The sequence below is a fragment of the Corticium candelabrum genome, chromosome 18, assembly GCF_963422355.1.
Source record: "Corticium candelabrum chromosome 18, ooCorCand1.1, whole genome shotgun sequence".
In the NCBI taxonomy this organism is placed as follows: domain Eukaryota; kingdom Metazoa; phylum Porifera; class Homoscleromorpha; order Homosclerophorida; family Plakinidae; genus Corticium; species Corticium candelabrum.
Genome location: NC_085102.1, coordinates 3102376 through 3119851, shown reverse-complemented (window position 1 = coordinate 3119851; position 17476 = coordinate 3102376). Strand labels below are relative to the sequence as shown.

At 41.4% G+C, this 17476-nt stretch overlaps 2 protein-coding genes across 2 annotated transcripts in view; both read right to left on the bottom strand.

Annotated features, from left to right (window-relative positions):
- Positions 1 to 1853: 1853 nt before the first annotated feature.
- Positions 1854 to 3916, bottom strand: LOC134194148 (nucleolar RNA helicase 2-like). Its single transcript, XM_062663056.1, has one exon. It carries the CDS (start codon positions 3901 to 3903, stop codon positions 2068 to 2070), a length of 1836 nt encoding a protein of 611 aa, XP_062519040.1. The 5' UTR covers positions 3904 to 3916; the 3' UTR covers positions 1854 to 2067.
- Positions 3917 to 4350: 434 nt separating this feature from the next.
- The window catches only part of LOC134193871 (uncharacterized), a 15030-nt gene continuing 1904 nt past the window's right edge, over positions 4351 to 17476 (bottom strand). Inside the window, exons 5-21 of the mRNA XM_062662719.1 lie at positions 14867 to 14988; positions 14725 to 14804; positions 12438 to 12535; positions 12296 to 12374; positions 12174 to 12237; positions 11568 to 11700; positions 11367 to 11485; positions 10029 to 10240; positions 9479 to 9797; positions 7920 to 8052; positions 7758 to 7858; positions 7354 to 7531; positions 6486 to 6649; positions 6040 to 6201; positions 5196 to 5727; positions 4933 to 5101; positions 4351 to 4660 (exon numbers count right to left, since the gene is read on the bottom strand). Of these exons, the coding sequence (XP_062518703.1) occupies positions 4570 to 4660; positions 4933 to 5101; positions 5196 to 5727; positions 6040 to 6201; positions 6486 to 6649; positions 7354 to 7531; positions 7758 to 7858; positions 7920 to 8052; positions 9479 to 9797; positions 10029 to 10240; positions 11367 to 11485; positions 11568 to 11700; positions 12174 to 12237; positions 12296 to 12374; positions 12438 to 12535; positions 14725 to 14804; positions 14867 to 14988 (2756 nt within the window). The 3' untranslated portion in view covers positions 4351 to 4569. The remainder of the gene's footprint in view (positions 4661 to 4932; positions 5102 to 5195; positions 5728 to 6039; positions 6202 to 6485; positions 6650 to 7353; positions 7532 to 7757; positions 7859 to 7919; positions 8053 to 9478; positions 9798 to 10028; positions 10241 to 11366; positions 11486 to 11567; positions 11701 to 12173; positions 12238 to 12295; positions 12375 to 12437; positions 12536 to 14724; positions 14805 to 14866; positions 14989 to 17476) is intronic.

Genomic DNA, 17476 nt, shown 5'->3' with positions numbered 1-17476 from the left:
ACAATCCTTACCTTGAAATGTGCACAGATATCGGTCTTCATTGCTAACCAATAATCAGAGTTACGCATACGCCACATACTGGTACTAAACACGCCTACGCAGGTAATTTCAATGCTTTATTTCTTCGTCAGGGTAAACTTCTGCAGTAAACGGTTGCAAAGGGTTGTGTCATGAAGTGACAGCTTTCATCTGAGAAATAGTTGATTTTGGTGAGAGTTCTCCTTTAAGTGACATATCCCACTTCCGCTACATATTGACTGGCCAATAAATCAGCTGTATAACCACCTGGCACTACCAGTTTATCAAGATGTGAATTGTTTGTGCAAGGATACCAATGCCTCGGCTGGGTGCTACAAGCTGGTTATAGACCAGTGTATAAACGAATACACAAGGCTATGCCCAGCTCATTACCACTCAGGGGGTCACCCTCATGTCAACTCATGGACGGAGTGGGTGTATTTCGTTTATACACTTGCCAGTGGTCTATAACCTATACTTGTCTTTGATATGCACAAGTATTATCCTTCCACTTCTTTGTAGGAAGGGCTTAGATAATTTGATAAACAGAAATGCCAGACCTGAGATCATTGTGAAAGTCCAAAAAACTGTAAACAGCGGAGATATTGAGATTTTCAGAGTTCACACTTATGGGGAACAGACAGATATAAGTAGATATAAGCCTACCTTACTGTAACTCTATCTGGTTGTCCCAGGGCGTCAACATAATTATGATAAACTATACTCAGAATATTGATATAATGCTACATAAACTAAAGTACTCACCTGTAGCCATAATTGATAACACAACATTCAAATGCACTTGCCCACCAGTCATATGCATCTGTGATGGATATTACAGCACTTCTACTTTTCACTGAACTCTTCTCTTGTTGTGCCATATTTACTTACGCAGAATTGCCAACTCACACGCAACTTGCGTGAGTCTCACGCAAGTTCCTTCAACTCACACGCTCACAAGCAAGGAACCAGATCTCACGCAACTTCTAGATTGCTGGAACTAGATCCAGGCAGACATGTACAGTAAACCTGTAGGTAGACACCGTAGATTACACAAAAATCTGTACTGTCTGATAGTAACTAATATAAAATCTAACAAGACTGCCGTAAAGTGCAACAGTTGTCCCAAATGCATGCGCTTTGCGATAATTGTAGTCCGGAAATCGAGGATGCAATAGTCTCCTATATTGCAGCGCGCTATACGGACGCAAATGGTGGAATATTACGCCATGCGATCTCGAGGAAGCGACCAACAGTGAACACTCAGCACTATAGTTTACTGTTTGTAAAAATTTAGGTATTTAGTTGTTTGTGGCCGCGCCCATATGCAGATCTAGGTACTGATGAATACCTGAGATCTCACGCATTTTCAGTATTCCTAGTTGGCAACTCTGCTTACGTCAGAACCTTCTCGCCAAATAGTCTCTCTGTACGCGCGGCAGACTCTTCAAGAGACGCCGACCATTCAATGGTGGCCCTTTGGAAGCTTCCTGACGTTCCCGGGCTACACCGGCAACGCCGAAACACGCCTCGCTGCTCTCCGAATTCATAAATTTCGTCGAGGTGATTCTCTGCCAACCATTCGTTAGTATTACTCCGCACAGTGTGAGAGACAACACGCAAGTGTGACTCACACTACAGTGAAAGAACCCGGATACAGTGACGTCTTCCAAATCAATTAATAATTATTAGACTTAAATACATAGTTAAACGACGGATAGCTCACTAGACGTGCAGCGATTAAAAATATACATTTAAGTCCTTAAAACGCAACATTGATGATGTGCCCAGTCCTCCTCGGTAGGCTGCTACACCACGTGCGTGTATGTGGCTTCTCACGTGTCATTAGCTATCTATTGCACACAACATCATAATTTCTATTGTCGTGATCTCTACAATCATAAATCAATATACCAGTGTCAAAATCAATATATGACGTCATTTCACGTACTACATATCAACCTTTGAAAACCTTTCAGGAAAAGATTAATCAAAAATTATAAATTCCGGGGCCCCAAATCAATGCAGACAGTCAGCACTATGTGTGCATTATCCTTGACTCTTCTGTCTTGCATAAAAGTTTTTCGTCTCTCCATTCCTCTCATTTCGTCCATTTCTTGTCCAATTGAACTTCCTTTTTCCTTGCTGAGTGAGAAATCTGTTCGGTTGTTGTCTCGGCCATGAGCTACGACCCGCACCGAATCGCTGTTGATCTACTCGTTCGACTAGACGAGGCAGTTCGGTGGCGACGACAAGCTGAGTGTTCGCCCCGTCTCTCCAGCTGTTCTTCACTAATTCATCAAGCGATGACGGGATATCAAACACGACGCCTTTCTTGTCTTCGCACATTCGCATGCCACGAACAGCATCCTTCACTTCGACGGGTAGATGACGCTCGATCGCCTTCCACATGTAACTCACTGTACGAAACTCAAATGAGTTCATAAGATGATACGTCGTGTAGCCCGGTTGTGACGACAGAAGCGAACGAGATTGAATCGTATCCAAAGAGCCAGATATGTGAGCCAAAGCGGCAGCCACAGCGTCAACTGGTTCCATACCGTCGAGCAACGATTCAGCTGCCGACTGAAACTGTGACACAACGGCCGCCGGAATGGCTCGAATCGACTGCACCGCGTCGCGTGCGGAAGCTGCTATGATATCTGCTGGTTGTGGTGGCCCAATCTTGTTGAACTTAATGCCGGCTTTCCTCTCGACGAGTTTCAATAACGACTCTTGATTTGGTTTGTAGAACACAACGGATGTGCCGCAGCGTCCGGCTCTGCCCGTTCGGCCGGCTCTGTGAATGTAAGCCTCGAGATCTTTCGGCGGCTGACACTGAATGACGAGATCGACTTCGGGTATATCGAGGCCTCTCGCGGCGACGTTCGTCGCAACGAGGCAACGGAACTTTCCTTGACGGAAACTCATGAGAGTGACTTCTCGCTGCGATTGTTGTATATCGCCGTGTAACACTTGACACTCCTGCTTCAGCGTTGAGTTCAGTGCCAACTCGTTCGCATCCATCTTCGTATCGGTAAATATCATAGTCTGACCATTGGCTCCGCTGAAAACCTGAATGACATCGCCGATGACAGACGCCCGATCCTCGTAATTACAACGAATCGCCATGTGTTGCACAGTCACGGCCGTCTTCAACGTATCCTTGCCAATCATATCAACAACCACATGATCACACATATACTTCTCAGCCGTCGAGATGACCCACTCAGGCAGCGTGGCCGAGAACAGCAACATCTGTGGTTTACGTTTCCGAAACACTCCCTGCAGTATTTCGTCCACTTGATCGGCGAACCCGACCTCGAGCATACGATCGGCCTCATCCAGAACGACATACTTAAGATGCCTCAAGTTTAGCTGTCGTTTACACAGATCCAGTATTCTCCCCGGAGTGCCAACCAACACATCGATCCCATTAGCAATGTTCCTCTCCTGACCCTCATAGCCAACCCCTCCATATATACACACCGTGCTCATATCCGGAGCAATGATCGCAAATTCATCGTTAACTTGACGAGCCAATTCGCGAGTAGGCGCCAGAACGAGAACCCTCGGGTAGCGACCACGCCCACGCCTCTTTTTCTTGGCGAGTTTCTCGATTAGTGGTAGGGTGTAGGACAACGTCTTGCCGGTGCCTGTACGCGCCTGCGTCACTACGTCTTTTCCATCGTAGACAAGATCAAAAGTAGCGGTCTGAACGGGCAAGAGATGAGCGTAACCTCGTGAGACGAGCAGTCGCTTGGTTTCCTCGCTTATGCGAAAGCTGTCGAACGCAGAGTTCTGTTCGTCACTCGTTTCTGTCCTTCTCTTCTTGTGTGCAGGCTGCGACTCTTCGTCGCTCGAACCTCCTCGCCGTTTCACCATCGCAGAGAGACGCCACGTGCGTTATGAATATCAATGAATGACGAACCCCCACTGACCTCTAACGTGCGCACCGCGGTGGATTATTTCGTGCAATGGAAAGCAATTCACGCGAAAGTTGTCTGTGCACTACCCACACTCTGTACTAGCCTCGCTTCAGACACAGTGTTGATTGCCGTAGTAAGGGCAGGGTCTCCGTGACTGCAGATTATCCGGGACTGCAATTAACAAGGCGAAGCTAAAAATTATCTGGACCGCAATCAGTAGGTAGAAGAGACTTTGTACTGCGCGTGAAAGCTAATACAAGTAACTGTAATCTTTAGGCACAAAAGGGAGCGACGGTAGAGACTCTCCAAAGTGTCGCGTAACCAGACCATCGTGTACACGCGGGTTTAGGGTCCGGCTACGCAAGGCTAGGCGCAAAACAATAAATATCAATGGCCTTGAAATTCAGACTGCGCGCGTTATAGTATAAGTATCTTAATTAACAGCAACACGCCTATACTGAGATGAGTTTAACTTAATTAAAACAACAAGCTGTCCTACAAGTTCTGTAATATTACATTCTATAACTAAGCCTACAGTATCAGAACTAAATATACTACTCTAACTGCATGTTTCGCATCGTCTTTCTTTCTCATCTTTAGTTGATATCAAAATTACCTACACCTAGTCAGTAGATGAGAGTGTGTTAAGTAGCTCGGGCGCTCTCTCTTGAACAAGAGCCAGTAGATTTGTCAACTGACTCTCCAAGCGAATTCTAGATTAGACACAAACGTCACACACACACACACACACACACACACACACACACACACACACACACACACACACTCACGCACACACATGCACATGCACACACGCACACACACACACGCACATGCACACACATGCACACACACACACACACACACACACACACACACACAAAAAACACACACAAAAACACACACACACACACACACACACACACACACACACACACACACACACACACACACACACACACACACACACACACACTTCAACTACCTTGCCAATTCGGATTCTTTCATCTCCATCTCTCGGTCCCCCAGTGATGCTCGACGATCTTTCTCTTTCATGTTCTGCTTCAAAGCAGTTGACAACTGATCGGCTCGCTTGTCAGCTGCCTGTTGCTGCTGCTGTGTCTCCGTCAGCTGTGCAGTCAATTTCTCAATAACTATAACAAAACCCAATTCATTGATCAACAATAATTACTAAATATATTTCTAAATAATTAAATTAAAAAATTAAATTAGAAATCAGTGCTTCACCTTTTTCTTGTTTATGGATAGTTGATATCAACTCTTGACCATTTCCTGAATCTAAACCATCCAGGTTCGCTTCCCTCGAAGCGGCCTGTCTCCTCAACCTCACCAGCTCGGCTTCCAGTCTCATCACTTCGCTTGCTCTTGAGCGTCGCAACTCGACCAGAGCTGCATTCAATCCCTCGATGAGATCCTCCTTGTTCTTGATGTCTTGCTGAGCTTCAGCCAATAGCCTCCGTATGCGCGAGTCGACGCCATGCACCTGTGCACCTATATGCTTCTCATGAAATCCTCGATCTCTGTCTTTGTACTCTAGTTCGGCCCTTTCCTCCTGATTTCTCAAACGATGAAGGAGAAGAGCTCTGGATGCTTTCAGTACGCGAACTTCTTCATCTAGTTGACGACAATGACCTTCCAGTTGAACTACCTGAGCTTCAAGTTTGCGACATTTTTCCCGTAAGTGAGGATCCGCTTTGTGCACAGAAGACTGGACAGACTGCAGCTTGGACTCCAAGGCATGAATTTGATTGACATATTTCTGATAAGTAGACAAGCATAGATACAAAGATATATAATAATAATAATAATAAGAAATAAATATACAATAATATATATATATACACAACATTATACAATAATTTGAAATATATAATACTAATAAATATATTTTCTGCCACAAAATATAATACATACACATATTTTTAATTTTTAAAAATTATAAATTAATTACTTAATTAATTAATTAAATTATAATATACAATCAAACACCTGCAAACTAAGTATATATATATATATATATATATATGTATTATCTACATATTCGACTTCATGCAACTATAAATTTCATTACCTTGTGTGCTACTTCTTCTGTACGACGTTGTTCTTCGGCTTCACCGACTCTCTTGATCTGCTGTTGTTGTAACTGTTCCATGTTCTGGCTCATGTCACGCAGAGCTGAGTAGGCTTGTTCGGCTCTGGAATGAGCCTCGGTTACTTCTTGATGAAGAGAGGTCTAGTGCAAAGAGGTCATCATATAGTATCACACACATGTGCACACATAAAACACACAAACACATGTGCACGCACGCACACACACACACACACACACACACACACACACACACACACATGCACACACACACACACACACACATGCACACACACACACACACACACACACAAACACATGAACACACACACACACACACACACACACACACACACACACACACACACACACACACACACACACACACACACACACACATGCACACACACACATTGTAAATCAGTTACCTGTTGTATCTTTAAGCTCTGCTTGTCATCCTCTATATGTGCTATCGCATTCCTCAACTGTTCAATCAGTCTGCTATTCGCTTCCCTCTCTAATTTAAGGTCACTGATTGCAGACATACTGTGCTGCACATGCTTCTTAGCATTAGCCAACTCTTGCGATTTGCCTGCAGAAAACATTTAATGAAAGAAAATACAAACAGTACACACACACACACACACACACACACACACACACACACACACACACACACACACACACACAACTGGTGAACAAAGAAATGGACAAAAAAATGGACAAAGAAATGATAAACAACAAACACACTTACATGTCACCAACCAACAAATCCAAACAAATTAACATACATATAATAGATTCGCATTTACTAAACAAACAATAAACAAATGAATAAATACATAAACAAAGAGACAAACAAACAGACCAACAACAAACAGACAAACAATAAACAAACAACAAAGACTATGTCTATGTCACTAAACCAACAACAACAAACAAACAAACAAACAACAAACTTACATGTTGCTAAACACACAAAGACAACAAAGAGACTAACAAACAATAAACTTCCACATCCCAAAACAAGCACAAACATACAAACAAACAGATAAGCGAATGCCAAGTCAGACAACACGAGCAAAAACAGACTGACAAACAGACGTAAACACAAACAAAAAAAATCAGATATAAACGCCACCCTTCAATAAACACCACAATTAACCAAACATACTAATAGCCACACACTTGAATAATATAATTACTGCCAAACCTAATTGTTCCCCAGCTAATCACATGTATCTTATTACAACACAAAATATTATTGATAGTCTGGTTATCTATTGTTATACTAACTTTGTAATGCATGCTCCATTTCACTACTTCTTGATCGTAAGCTTTCGATCAGTGCAGTGTCATAGTGGCTAGACCCTCCAGCCCTCGCAACAACAAGTAGAAGCTCGGATGATGACATATTCTCGAGCATCGATGCGACACGTTCTGTTGATTCGTTCAGTACATTTATCCCATTCATCTGTGATGGCAATTAGGAAAACAGAAAGTTATGATTGTAATCAAACTGTTTGCATTTAGTTAACACGGATATGCACGCACAGACAAGGACACACACACACACACACACACACACACACACACACACACACACACACACACACACGAACACACATTGCCAATTTTTGTACGACTAAACACATGCCTGTATCATAACATTTACAATACATTACATAACATCTACTTACCTCCACCAGACAATCTCCCGTTTCCAGTTGGTGTAACGGACTATCTGCAGAGACTACACGAACACACGTTCCACCCAACAGTTCATTTCCATGCAAATCCTCTGCAAGATCAATCGATTTTCAAACACAACCAAATATGATACACATAACACTTGCCCTCACTTGATCTACCGGACATCAGAGATATTCCCGGCTGACGATCATGGATGTGACAATCAAGAGACATGAGCCGTGACGTTGTCATTATGTCGTACAGCGTCAAGCCAGATGATGTAACACAACTTGCATCTCGGCGCTACAGAGTAATCAACCTTTTTCAATATGAGTGTTAAATTACTCATACATATGGATATACATAGACAGCATATGCAAGTCAGTGATTTTCCTAACCCCCTTCAAACATGTGTGTTGCGCATATTTGGCCCCGCCCCTAAAGAAGCGTGGCCTAAGTCGGTAAAGTGGTGTGAATGTAATTGTAATGTATGTATATCAATCAAACTTGTAGACAGGTTTCATTACTAAACCAAAATTCAAACGAAGGTCTATACTAATAATAACACTTTGTGACCATGCTCATCATGTTATAGTAGAGTCATACAAATTACGCCTAGACGCTGTCCAAGTATTATAGGCAAATACTTTCTACTACAGTCTATATCAAACAAACATGTGGGCATGTTTTACTAGTTTAATATAATTAGTAACCAAACGTGTGCAAACAAACTTTTAATAACAGTCTGTAAATATGTTTATCATGTTATGTGGCAGTAAGTGCCTATAACACTTGCGCCCAGGGTGCTGTCCAAGTAACCTTCTAGCTTTGTGCTCTTTCCACTTGCAAAATTCACGCTCAAAATTAAACTGATACATAGGTGGTCCTTCTAGTAAAATGCGCATCATCAAGCAGTCAACTTTCTCTTCAGACAAAAGTTTCTATAGTTTTGTCATAATACGATTCTGACAAGAGAATCCTCTTTCACAGCCAGCGTTTGTTACTGGCATGACAAGTACATCTGTCAACAGTTACTGGAGCAAGCGCTAGACTCAAATTCAGTTTAGCAGTACCTAAACAGAACACGCCTGCTAGTAACCATAGAGGTCACACCAGGTGTGCTCATTAGAGGTTGTATGTGTTACATCATTTAATTTAAATGGTACAGGATAATTGGATAATAGTCATAGCTCCACCCCTTGTATCTGAATCCTCTGTTTCTTTTATAAGAAGGGCTTAGTTAACCTAATAAACGAAAATGCCAGGCTCTGCTACACCAAGACCATTGGGAAGGTCCAAAAGGCAGCAGAAATATTGCAGATTTCAAAGTTCAACCTTATGGGGATAGTCTAAACCTGCCGGTGTAATGGATTTTAGTAGACAAGAATGCAGTTAATAGGATGTGTCCGGCTGTCTGAAATCTGCGTTCCAACCTCCTCAAATGCGTCCCAGAACGCATCAAATGTATTGTAGAAAAATCACTGGCAAGTGTACTGTATGTGATTATGTAATTAGGTACATGGCACATAAACAATTATCAAAGTTTTTCATTTATAAACTATTACTAATACTAATTATTGTAAATAAGTGTTCTACTTAATTACTATTAATGCTAATTATTGTAATCGTGTGTCTCACTTAAATAAATAACTAGAATAACTGTTATTAATATTAATTAAATAAAACACATAATTACAATAATTGTATTCAACATTATTTAGTAGTGTACCTCAGTCATGGGTGACACTTCTGGTGTTTGATCGCTAGAGTGTAAGGTTTGTGCACTGCTTCCTGACTTTTTCGATTCTTGTTCACTCATTGCCGCAACGTCTTGTGGTTTTAACTGTGTTCGACTCAAATCGGACAAACTCATGACAGACGGACATCCGTCTAGTTCTTCCAAATGTTCCTTTGATACAAAATCGGTGCCCTCGACAACACTTCTTTGCCTTAGAAACTCCAAATGATGATCGAGATCGGAATGTTCTTCATACGCATGATGAGCAGTGGACAGAGTATCGACACTGGCAACACTCAGACCAGACAAACTGTCACGAGAAAAGTCAAATGCACTCTGCTGCTAATTACACACCCACACCCTCCCCCCACACACAAACACAGACACAGACACACAAACATAAATAAACACAAACACACACACACAGACAGACACACAGACACACAGACACAGACACAGACACAGACACAGACACACACACACACACACACACACACACACACACACACACACACACACACACACACACACACAAACACACCTAAGAAACGACTGAGCTTCTGGCAGTGGTGGCATCCAGTCGTCACTGTATCTTTTTGATAAACCCAGTTCTGCACGTGCGACTTGTCTGTGTTTCTCAAAAAATCTTGGGTCAGAGGAATTGACCAATGGTGTTGACGGTGGCGTCATGCGCATGTCATGTTCGACGCCGCTGTCACCAAACGAAGTCAACGAGCCACTCTTCAAATGATCCTAAATAACAACAAACATATTAATTAGCAAACAAAGGTTCCAGTGATCATTATAACTGCTTTCGATTTACAATCGAGAGAACAAATCTTCAAGCTCAAAAATGTTTTAAAATTCTCATGCATTTGTGCAACCCACATTAAGTATTAGAACTGTGTCATAGCAGCATTCAAATGCAGATTACCCACATTTATCTTGTTGCCATTTATGCAACCCAGTGTAACAAACATACATTACTTAATGTCGACTGCAGTGATTTAACTGCAATGGAGTTTGAACTAACTTAATTGATGATTGGAGTAAACATCAGTATATGATGCAGTGTACTGCATACGATTTCCGAAGCTGTGGTCAGATATCCACTGCATTTTAATTAATTAAGGGGCTTGGTTTATTTAGATTAGATCTAGAAAGAAGTAGAGCAAACGCATGGACAATCAAGAATCGTCGCGAAACAGACAAGAAAGCTCCAAACAGAATGTATCACACTGCTGATGGTCCGTGATGATCTGAAAGAGCAAACTACGACAACTGCAACTTCTGTCAATAGTCGGCAAACCATGTTGCCCAGTCCCATGTCTATACTATGGCATGGCTAGATGTCTGCCATCCATGCACCCAACTGCAGGTTTCGAACAGCCAGTGCTCCTGTCTAGCAAAGAACTTGAAGACAACTTTGACTGGCTCTATCAAAGGGCACCTAGGATATGCCTTGTTCACTGCTGACATGCAGACTGCTGTGTTGGATCTCACCACCAACTTAGTGCCCCGAGCAATAAATCATATTATATAGATCGTATCATAGCAGGGCGGGTCTGCCACTGTGCCACCATGTGGACAAAGAGCTCACCTATCTCACTTTTCAACAAAATGTTCACCTTGCAATACTCATTATTAGCTTAGAGCAAGTAGAAAATAGCTAAAAATATATAGTGGTGGTCGGGACAAGTGGAGTGACGGTCGGTATTTGTCGACTAATGGTTGGGCCCAACCACCGCAGACCACCTGAGGCAGAACCGTGATGATGAATGTTTGAATACATTGACAAACACACGCACACAGTGACACACACACACACACACACGCGCGCGCAACCATCCAAAATCATGTAATTAACAACAATACTCACTGAAAGAAACAAGTCATCCGGAGAAACTCGTTTTTTCAGATGAAAATCAACAGCATCTGCCTGTTTCCACGATTTCATCAAACTGAGAGGAAGCTCGTGATCACAGAGAACCCGACCAGCTACACAAACAACAAGAAAACAAAATAGACAAACAACCAGTTACACTATTATAGTGACTACTGCTCTACTCGATCAGCTTACTTCCATGGGTCCGAGATATCTCCTCTAAGCATACAATGTCAATCCTATTCGGGCAGTTGTAGAGCTGAAGCATTAATTCGGTCAGCTCTTTAGCAGTCGTCTTGTCAGATATCCGAATGCTCTTGTAAGCAGCCTATACAAGCATTCAAACACAACTCAGTCCAAACCTCGACATCTAACCACTTCTGCAGGCCATGCAATCATCAACAAGCTTAACTGTCAGCAACTTACTGCCAATGTGTGTATGTACACACACACACACACACACACACACACACACACACACACACACACACACACACACACACACACACACACACACACACACACACACACACACACACACAGACACAGACACAGACACAGACACAGACACAGACACAGACACAGACACACACACACACACACACACACACACACACACACATATGCGCGTGCACCCCGCCCACACAGACACACACACAGACACACACACAGACACACAGACACACAGACACACAGACACACACACACACAGACACAGACACACACACACACACACACACACACACACACACACACACACACACACACACACACACACACACAATCATTATCATTTGATACCCCAGGGGAAAAGTCTTCACCATACACTTTCACCAAGCCACCTTCAAGTGCCTTCAGTTCAAATCTAGTAATCCCATGTCAGACTGTTGATCATCAGTACACATTAAAAAGCACCCATTTACCTAACCACCGGCTCAATGCACGATGTCTGCAACACGAGCGGACAATCATCATCAGCCAGTTGGAACCTCTGGTTCACTGCTATCCAATTGTTACAATCAATAATAAAATTAAATTTCTAAATTATGACGTTATGTTACTGACCACTGCTTGAATTTCCTGTCATCATGACAATGTAGTAGAGATTAGGGTCACGAGTTGGACAATCATACTTTTCCAAGACTAACGAGATGAGTTCCTTTCTAAAATCACAGCCAATTTGGTCAGCCAGCAATGGCAGTATTATGAAACGTCAGAATGGATATAAAAAGATGAGTAATGATCGGCCAGTCAAAAGGCCTAACTATGTAAAAACAGAAAAAACAAACAAACAAATACCTACAAACATGCAAACTGACAAACAAGCAAGCAAACTATAAATAACCAAACAAACATGCAGACAAAGGTACAACAGACAAACAAACAAACAAACACACATAAATATACAAACAAACAAACACACATAAATATACAAACAAACAAACACACATAAATATACAAACAAACAAACACACATAAATATACAAACAAACAAACACACATAAATATACAAACAAACAAACACACATAAATATACAAACAAACAAACATGCAAACAAGCAAACAAAAAATAAACAACCATCCAAACAAAGATACAAACAGCAGACCTTCACGCTTGAAAATCAAGGGAGAGTAACAAATCGTCCTCCTGGATTGTTTAAGTTAAGAAGAGTGATGTCACTTCGAGTTACACATCCAATGACAACAACTCAATGACAACAACTCGACATTATACTAAACTTTGCTGACAACTCTATCAAACTTTGACTAGATTCAAAGCAGCTGTATCATCATTAAGTACTTTTTGGTAATTCAAGCCAATTCTGTGTGCGTTAAATTTGAAATCAAGCAGATTCAGTGCACCAGCTAGGATTTAAAAAAGGCACGGCAGCAGCATTGCAAGGCATATGAGCCACACGCCTAGATGGGTGCAACCTGCACGGCTATAATTAAAAACTAAAGTATGTCTTGCGTAAGATTACGTGAGAAGGAATTATAGTGCAAGGCTGCCAGCAATTCCATTTTGCCAGTTGAGATTTCTATAGGCATGGGTAACTTCAAAACTTAATAGAAATCTACCAGCAAGAACTATGCTACAGTAGTGAATAGTGCACAACAAATTGTTACAGGCGTTTCTAGCTTTACTGTATTACAGTAATAGGACAATGTTTGTAGGAGCAGAAGAGCAGCTGTAGCGAGCAAGTACCTGGATTTACATAAATGAATATCAACTGATATATTTTGGTTCAGTTACCACACCCTAAAGAAAGCCTTCAGCGATTGCAATCCTCTCCCTGCCTTCAACAACTCCCTCTCAAAGCGTTTAGCCGTGGACATCTTTCAGACGGTGACATGCGCAGTGCTTGGTTTCCTGGCAAAGTCCGGATATTGCTATCACTCATTTGTTCTTTCTCTGCAAGGTTCAATAATTAACTCATTTACGATAAGTTGGAACCTCAAAAGATCCGTATGTACTAAGATCTGTGAGATGTGATTAAACGCTGCATATAATAGGGCATACTAGTAAATAGGCACGGTGCACGGAGACCAAGGTATGGCCCCATGCCATGCTCAAACAGCCTAGCTGAAACACTGAGATTAGCACTATGCCTCCCATAGTAAAGTCCATTCACCTCTGGCTTTGAGGAATGGCCTAGGATACGAAATACCCTATAATGTACCGGATGCCCTACTGTTGTAGCAATCATTCTCATTATCGTTGTTAGCATACCCTGCAAGTAAACTAAACAGAACAAACCCAACGATGATGTAGAAGGGACAGAGAGTGTTAATGGCTGTACCTAATGCATCGATTACATTCTCAAGCTGTTAATGATCTGGGGAGTGCTACAGAATGCACTCTAACTTTAGAATTAAAGAATACGAAGGAGCGTGAGTGCGATCTGTAGTCACATTTCTAAAAAATTAAAGTCTGCAAAACCGACAATGAAACAAACAACCAAACAAACACATAAATAGATAAACAGAGAAACATGCAAACAGACAAAGAAACAAATAAACAAACAAACATGCAGACAAAGATATAAACAGACACACAAACAAGACATGCAGACAAAGAAACAAACAGACAAACAAACAAATACACAATCAATCACTAGGAAACAAACAAACATACAAACATACAAAAATACATACACATACACACAAAAACATGCAAACAAATAAGCAAACAGAAAAACACACAACGAACAATAACAACAAACAAACAAACAAACAAATATACATACATACAAGTGTCACAGACGAATAGGAAGACAGATCGACAGAGAGACCAAAAAAACTGAGCCAGAACGACTAAACAAAGCAAACGGGCACAAACGATGGCACTAACGCTGATGTGTGCAGAAAGACTGCCACCGTCTTATATTCAATCTCAGGCCTCAGGACACCTCCATACACCTTAATCATCCCCTGCACACGCACACATACAAACACAAATGAATACACGATCCAAAACACTTTGTCGAATTAACCTGTTTCGTAAGCAGCGGAGAGCTAACACTAGCTCTCAAGACGCCCTCTAATAGCATCGATGACCTTGCCGACTGTGAATCAGTGTTAGCCATTCGGGAACGTGTAGGATAACGTAGCAAACCTACACATGTTTGTAACACAGTTGTCGCAACAGTCAATTATATGTGATCCTCTTTCAAACGTTTAATTCAATTCTGTTTGTAAGATGCACCTGATGTCTAACATACAATGGACATCTATTGTTCTACATACAGTTGACAGCTTCGACTAGAATGAAATTGAAATACTAACGATCGATAATAATTGCATCATTAATTGTCAATGACATTTTTATTGATATCAACTATCTCTACAAAGATAACGTTATTAACAGGGTGCTACGCAGTTGATGAAGTCCAGCGACTTACAAGTGAAGATATACCATACAGAACCATCGGGCTACGGTAGTACGTTCCAAGTTAGTTGGCAATGTAAGATGGTAGATAAAATTTACAATTATCAGCAATGACTCATTAGCCACTCCGTGAACTGACTGAACTCAGCGATGGCCAAGCAAACAAAAACAAGATTAAAATTTAAAAAATGTAAAACAAATGAAAACTGATAATTAAAACAAAAATTTATAAAAAATTAAAATTTGCAAATCCAATTCAATTTTTTGGGGAAAAATTCAAAAGGTGACAAAAACTTGAAATGTAATTCAAAAAATTTAAAAAATAGATAAAGCTTAAAATTTAAAATTAAAAACTGAAATCAGTGCTGAAACTAGTACTGGCCAGTTATCTGGCTAAATTGACTGTTGTCTGGCTAGTGACAAGGTTTGTTCTGCTACAACTATTTTTCTTCATTCTTACTAAACCTTCATTCATTAATTAACCATAAATATGAAATGCACTAAAGTGCAAACCCTCCGCTTGACTATTGCTTTCTACTGGAGTTGAGATTCGCCCTACTTCTTACTTGTTTGTCAGTAACTGTTCCCTAACAAATTAGACGGAGTATAAGTGCATTTACCGTTTAGCAGCTCATTAGAGGCATATCAAATCATCTGGGTGTTACTAACTGAAACCAGCTGTGTTGTGTTGATCATAGCAACTATACACGTACCCATTTCCCTTGACAGCAGTAGGGTATCAGCACATACACGTGTACCAGCGTACAAACGATTTGTACCCGCTGTATCCACCGATCAGGGTTGTCAAAAACCATGTGACATGATACAACACCTGATAACATACCACCGCAGTGGACAGTTTAGTGACCTTGCTAATTGGCTACTTCATCAATTAGCAGCATTGTTAACGTCATAACTGCTTAATGAGTTAAGAACCTTAATGGCAATTGTACGCAGCACCAGCTCACTAAGCCTGGCTCACTAAGCCTGGCCCACTATGAACAGAAGACGTGGCAGAACCTGACCATTGTGATGAAGGTAAATGCCAAGTAGCGCCGCCGCGCCACGCCTTGCATGAAAGACGTCTGGCTAATTTGACCAAACAAATCATGTTTGTCTGGCTAAATAAAATACAAATTTTGTCCGGCAAACAGCTGATTGCCCAACGTTATTTCCAGCTCTAGAAATGGCCTGAAGGGTCAGACCCACTAGACCAAACTACACACAAAGACATCAACAGAAAATATTTACTGGTATATAGTAAAGTTAGCCGAAAATTCATCTCATTTAATTAATCCTCAAATTAGAAGATCAATAGGTAGCTTGTCAAACAACGAATAATAACTTGCCATCCCCACTATACATTTCAATCAATTAAAATCTTGTTAAGTGATTTCATATGAACTGTCATTAATATTAATTACGCCAAGACTATATTGAAAGATATTTAAGTTGCCACAGATCTCTGTGAGAGGACTTGTATTTCATGTGCAAGACACAACTCAACAGAGCACACACGCTCTAATCAGACAACACCCCCATAACTAGAAACTAGAAAACTATACCATTAGCTAATGTATGTAAACATGCATCATGGTGTTGCCCAAGAGTTTTGACAAACAGAAATTGTATTACAATGGCACGCACACAACCCAATACGTCTACACACAAACACATCTACACACAAACACGTCTACACACAAACGTCCTACACATTTATAGAGATTCCCTGCAATTTCATATAGTACTATTGTAGAGATACAGTATTTCCCTCTTGGACGACCACCCTAGTGAGCGACCACCTCTTGTTTACGACCAGTTTGGCTTGGCACCGACAAAATTTGTATTGCACGTAACCCTCTTCAACGACCACCCCTCTAACGTAACCAGCGACGACTAAAGTAGGCTCAAAGTTGTCACGTGTCCCTGCCTTGAGCGACCACTTAGCATTGCGTGTCTCCGCCACTGCACTGATATATCCGGCTATGCAAACGAAAGGAGTGTCATCACAATCAACCACAGTACAGTAGCATGTGTGCGTACGGAAGTAGTCGAATGTTGTCTTGAAAACGCAAGATCCTAGCCCTTCATGAAAGGACAGCTGTGCTGGACAAGATAAAAGAAGGCCGTTCGTGTCGCTCAATCGCTGAAGATGTCGGCGTAAGTGAGACACAAATTCAAGGAATTGTAAGGAACAAAAAGAGCATTAGACAGC